The following is a 6,102-nucleotide window of genomic DNA, read 5'->3' as shown; positions in this document are numbered from 1 at the left end:
TGTGCAACAACGGTGACAAAGGAGAATTAGGCAAAGGGCAGTGGCTACCTCAAACGACCCATATGAAGCATCAGAGCCACAGGGGCTGAGGGCACCGGATCCCATTCCCTTCTCCCACTCCCTACCTATGCCTGCAGAACTAGGGTGGCGCGAGGTCAACACTGTTGCAGGCACGTCGCAGAGCACGCCCACACAGATGCTCTGCACTCTCACACACAGGTTTCTGAAGACACACAGGATGCAGATCCAGCTCCCTTTGACCCACACTCACATCTTCGCAATCTCTCCTCTCTCTCTCTCTCTTTCTCTCTCTCTCTCATTTCTCCACTGTTGCAATGGGCAGAGAGAAACACACCTACTTAGGCATTCTCCAGATGCTTCCTGTGCACCAATTGCACCCGCCGAAATTCCAAACGGAGTGTCTGCCTCCATGGTGGCTTCTCTCACAGTGAGGACCCGGGAATAGTCGCACCATTCTGCACTCCCAGTTTCTATCTGGAAAGTCTGACCCTGACCATTCCCAGCAGTCCCCTGACTGGTGCTTCTGAGTAGGCACTGCTTCAGATCCCTACCAACGCGGGAGGACTGGATCCTATGGACAATTTAGGCAAACGCATTCTCAAAAAGGCTGTCCAAGATGAGGAGAGACTGGGACCCAAATGACTCAGAGATGTTGATTCTGAGCAGCCAGATCGCTACTCTGTGGCCATGTAAACTTCTGCTTGAATTTGACCGGCAGTTCTCCTGGCTGAGAAATGCCACAAGGCCAGGTTGGTGCCTGGCTTTTTGAGAAGGGGGTGGGGCGGGGGTTGGCCAAACACACCTGGTACTGACTTAACACTCTCCAGGCCCTCTGCAGTTTTATGGATCTCTGCAGCGTGCCCTTATTTGTTGCTAACTCTACCACCCTCTTTCCCGGATGGTAGTAAGCTCCACAGAGCAGGGCTGTTTGATTTTTCCAGCAACCAGTACAGTCCCAGCTCTAATGTCTATAAATATTTCTTGAACAAACTTGTAGGTTTTTTTTTTTTTTTTACCTAAAAGCCCCCAGCTGGTTTTTTGTTTGTTTTTTTTTTTTTCTCCCAGAGATTGAGGCGATCCACCAAATTCTCAGATGGAGGGAGTATCACCCTCGGGGAGAGATTCGGGACAGATCTTGTAATGAGGGCTGAAGGACCTCCACAAGCTCCTTTTCCTGCTTCTGCGAGAAGACCTGAAGAGCCTCCTGTAGGTGTCAACCAACCTCAGAGCCCCCTGGAGATCTGGGTCCTTTCATTAGAGCCCCTCCTCTATCTCCTCCCACTTCACGCAATCGCAGCCGGTATTCCCGCCTCCCACTCCGCAGAGAACCCGCCTGGTGCGAACGCACAGAACTGACACGAGGGCGCTAAGGCCTTTGTTTCTTCTTTATTTGCGGATATACTTATGCACCGCACTCTAAATTAGAGATAGATTTTTTTTTCTGATATACATTTCATCTTATTCACCACGAGCACACCACACGCACAGTAAAACAGTTCCACAACCTGATAAATTGCACAAGATGAGTTTGGATTCCTGAAACCCGGCAGGCAAGCCGGCCCCGCCGCGGCTTCTCGCCTCCCGGCTTTGCGGAAGGAAATCGCCCACCCAAAATGGATTTCCCGGTCAGCCTTTCGCGCTGCACAATTGAAATGTCTCGGGAATGGGAAGCGCTCTTGCTGGAGAATGGCTGGACGCTGTAGATTCCGAGCACTGGATGACTGTGAAATGTCCCCCCAAGGTCAAATCTCCGCGCCTGCGAGCTGCGCCCCCTCTCCCTCCCTTCCCACCCGCCTGGGTGATTGGAACCGAAATGTCGGGGCCCCTCCTATAAGGACAGAAAACTCTGCCTAAAAATGCGCTCTCGTCTCCTTCTCGCCCCAACCAGGGTGCTGTGGAAAGGAAAGGACAACAGAAACGCAGACGCGATGGATCACGGATCCCTATCCCCTCCCACCCCCCATCCCCGAATAATCAGAAACTAGGAACCAGAGATGTTTAAAGCTTGGCTTCCCAAGCGCAGCGGCAGGGCGCACGGGGCTGGTGGGGTGGGGTGGGTGGACGCCAGGAGAGTGCGAGAGCGCTGCGGGCTCGCCTTTGCGCCCTAGTCCTCTGCGTTGGTTCGGTAAGCCTCGATGAGGCCCTCGAGGGAGTGCACGAAGCCGGACACGCTGCAGATGCCACCGATGACGAAGATGGCGACGTCGAAGAAGACCTGGTGCCACAGCAGCTTGCGCCAAAGCAGGCGCAGGTGGAAGAGGCTGGGCAGCAGGAAGCAGAGCCCGGCGCCCGTGAGGCTGCCGGTGAGGCCCATGAGCAGCGCGAAGTGCGGCACGTAGATGGCCATGAGCAGCGTGAAGACGACGAGCGCGCAGCGCAGCGTCAGCCCCCACGACTTGAGGCGCCCGTCGCCGCCGTAGCAGGCGGGGAAGAAGGCGCGGCTGCCTTCCTGGAAGAGCGACTTCTCCAGCACCTCGACAGCAGCGAAGAAGGGCAGAGGATAGGACAGCAGTGCTTTGGCCACCAGAAAGATGTTGACCACCGCGCGGATGGAGCCCGGCAGGTTATCTGTAATGACTTCCTTGGTCTCGTCGGCCCAGGTGAGATAAGCGACGAGGGCGAAGAGGCCCTTGAGCACGCAGGCGGCGATGTGCGTCCAGTTCATCATGCAGTGGAACTCGCTGGGCTGCTGCATGTTGCCCTCTAGCGAGGGCAGGAAGATCTGCGACGTGTAGCTGAACACGATGATGCCGATGGAGATGGGAAACTTCTTGACGTCGATGTAGAACTTGACCTTCTCCCAGGCCCAGTCGCGCGCCCGCGATAGACAGTAGGCTATGACCAGGATATTGATGACGAAGTGGGCCAGTGTGCACAGCAGACTGAACTTGGACACGGCCTTGAGGTTCTTAAGGAAGGCGCAGGGCAGCAGCACGGCCGTGGCGATGATGGACCAGGACTTCTGAGACACCGGCAGCCCAGGGAAGCTGTTGTACATGAGGTTGCCGCTCACCACCACGTAGAGGATGCACGTCATCACCAGCTCGATGATCTGCGCCACGTTCACCACGCGGCCGCCCAGCGTGGGGAAGCGCGGCGCGCAGCACGCGTTGGCTATGGCCACATACGAGTCCCTCACGCGCACAATCTCGCCGTCCTCGTTCTCCTCGTACAGGCACGCGATGAGGATCTTGCCGGTGTAGCAGCAAACCACGGCGGCGAAGATGATGAGGAACAACCCCAGGTAGCCGCCGTGCAGGATGGCATAGGGCAGGCCCAGCACAAACATGCCCTGCGGAGCGGAGAGGCAACCAGTGGGGGCGCGCTCTGGCGATGAGGAGGGTAGAGAACTGGGGGGCGTGGTTTAAGGGTAAGGCCGGCCGAAAGTGGGTGCTGAGGAGGATGAGAATTGAGCCTAAACCAACCAGGATTTAGGGTAGGTGCAGGAGGCTGTGGAGGGGAGCCTGGGTGTTGAGTCAGTGATGGGAAGGGAGGCCTTCGAGGATGAAACTGGAGGGAGAGAGGTGTGAAAGCAGAGACTTGGGGGTGGTGTCCGGAGAGGGAACCAAAAGTGGCGATGCCGAAGGAGATGGAAAAGGACCCAAGGAAAGGGCGATAAGAAAGGTAGAGCAGGGGCTGACAGGTGGTGTGATGGTTAGGGGCGTTGGATTCCCACATGGTCGACTGCGGTTCAGTCCTGGACCTGTTGGCTTGCTTTCTCACTTTCTCTCTTTTTCTCACTCTGTCCTCTCTCTGGTCAAATTAAAATAAATAAATAGATAAATAAGGTTAAATAAAATAATTCTAAAAGGAAAAACAAGATTGAAAAAAAAAAGAAAGAACGGTAGAGCGAGGGGGACCAGCAGATGGCGTAATGGTTGCGTCCCTGGACTTCCACAACCACGATTTGAGTCTGGTACCCTGATAAACCTCATGCCTGGCGCATGCACGTGGGTGCTCAAAATCTCAAGAGGAGGAAGGAAAAGGGATTGCAGCGTGGCCATCTCCCCTCCCCCACCCTTGTGATTTCTTGCTTTCTGTCTCTCTGTCTCTGTCTCTATGGGGAGCACGCACACACGCCCAATAGCAAAAACATCTCTTAAAAAGGGGGGGTGGGGGCTTGCAGGTGGCTTGGTGGTTAAAAGCACTGGGTTACCACATTACAGACCGTGGTTCTAGTGCCGACTTGGTGGCTTACTTTCTCGCTTTCCCTCTCTCTCCCTGGTCAAATGAAAAAATAATAACCAATGGAATTAAATAAATAAAATAATGCTTTTAAAAAGAAAGAAAGGTAGAGTTAGGATTAAGCCACTAGGAAGGGTGGACAGGGACTTAAGGTGGGGCTGAAATGGGATGCACAGAAACTATTATAATAAGGGAAATGCCGGTGCCTGAGGGCCAAACCTGAGATGGAAAGGCTTGAGGGCGAGCATCAGTGGAAGAAGCTGATAAGTCAGAGAAGAGGAAGAGTGAAGGTGGGTCTGGTGAAGAAGCCACAGGGAGGCAAGAACCCGGGAGTGTGATGAGGCTTTGGGGTTTCATAGGGCTTTGACCAGCAGGGTGCAGGTCAAAGAGAGGATGCAGGGTTGCACATAGGCCAGAACTGGGTTGAGGTGAGGGCATCCCTAAGGGAGGGTACTAAGTGGTAGGGGTAGAGGCAAGTGACTAAGGAGCCTCCTGGGGAAGCCCCAGTGCTGCGGTACCCAAATCCCACAGGGCTCTGGTCTCAACTGTGGGGTCCGCCGGGCCAGGCTGTGACTGGGGAAGAAAAGCTAACGAAATCCAGGACACAGGAGGCCTGCCAGCCTCTAGCCTCCAATTCTGGCCTCTGTCCAAGCCTACCCAACGGGGCATTGAAAAACTTCTCTGGAGAAGGTGCGGGTGACAACCAAGGTGTGCGCAGTCCTCTGGTCCCTGGTCCCACAAGGCAACATCTCACCTGGGCCTGGAGCGGGAGGAGTCTCAGGTCGGGTCACCTAATGTACAGAGCCCCGCGGAGTTCCACAAGTCCGGGACCAGAGCAACCGCATCACGGTCTTTTGTTCCCGAGAGACCTGAGCTCTGCTTCCCAACGACCATGCGCTCTGGGTACACAGTGGGGCTAAGCCGCAGAGCCCGGGGGTCGCCTGGAGCCGAGGCCTCCTCCGACCCGCAAGCCAAGACCAGCCCTCACCTGCTAGCTCCCAGGGTCGTTGTGAGGACTCCAAACCCGCTCCCGGCGCAGTCCGGCGCCGCCTGGTGGGGAGTGGGCGGTTTGGAGTAGGGAGAAGAGGTGTCGGTGGTGGAGACCTGGGGCCATTGTCAGCCTGTGCAGAGGGCTTCGCCAGCGTGACTGGGGAGGCGCCGGCTGCCACTGCGGTACAGCCAGGATTTCGGGCGAGCCGGGCGAGTATGCGCGAATGCTGGAGTACAGAGGACCGTATGTGCGTGTGTGGGATCACGCGTTCGCACAGGTGCGTCTATGTATGCCTGTACATTTCCAAAGAGCTGCACCCCAAGGAGCAGGCCAGGTCCTCTCTGCATGAGTCTGTGCATGTGAGCACATGTTATGTTACAACGAGTATGCGTGTGCTTTGCATGTACACGTATTTGCTTCTGTGTGGGGGAGTGTAGGGGTGTGTGCAGGTGCGTTTGGGGATAGTCCCGTTATCTATAAATAGACGCCTGTGGCGTGGCTGTGCCCGCGGGTTTGCTCGTGGGGAGGGGGGCCGTGGGTATGTTTGCCTGCCTATGTACGTTTGCGTGTATCTGAGTGTGTGTCCGGGGAGGAGACTCCCATCAACGATTCCCCCCTCTCCTTTCCTCCCAAAAATGCAGCTGTGAATCCATTCCGAAGGCCAAGGCAATGCCGTTCCCTCCAATCCTGATTTTCCTTTATCCTCATCCCTTCCCGGTACTCGCACCCTCCTTTCCCAGCGTTTGTAGGGGCTCTTTAACGTGTGTCTTTAATCGAACCTCAGCCTAGGAGTCCAGCAACTGGGGCCGTGGGAGAGGGTCCATCAGGGTGTGAGGCACCGCCTGGAGGCGTAGATCCCCGCGCAGGGCTGGGAGGGGTGGGCAAGGGGAGATTCCCCGGTACTG

General features: G+C 55.9%; 1 protein-coding gene across 1 annotated transcript in view; it reads right to left on the bottom strand.

Moving 5' to 3' along the window:
* Positions 1-1,397: 1,397 nt before the first annotated feature.
* The window catches only part of SLC32A1 (solute carrier family 32 member 1), a 5,424-nt gene continuing 719 nt past the window's right edge, over positions 1,398-6,102 (bottom strand). The window contains exon 2 of the mRNA XM_006144133.1: positions 1,398-3,313. Coding sequence (XP_006144195.1) covers positions 2,126-3,313 — 1,188 coding nt within the window. The 3' untranslated portion in view covers positions 1,398-2,125. The remainder of the gene's footprint in view (positions 3,314-6,102) is intronic.

The sequence above is a fragment of the Tupaia chinensis genome, unplaced genomic scaffold, assembly GCF_000334495.1.
Source record: "Tupaia chinensis unplaced genomic scaffold, TupChi_1.0 Scaffold000115_1, whole genome shotgun sequence".
In the NCBI taxonomy this organism is placed as follows: domain Eukaryota; kingdom Metazoa; phylum Chordata; class Mammalia; order Scandentia; family Tupaiidae; genus Tupaia; species Tupaia belangeri.
Note: the sequence above shows the minus strand (reverse complement) of the source record. Positions and strands in the feature narration are given on the sequence as shown.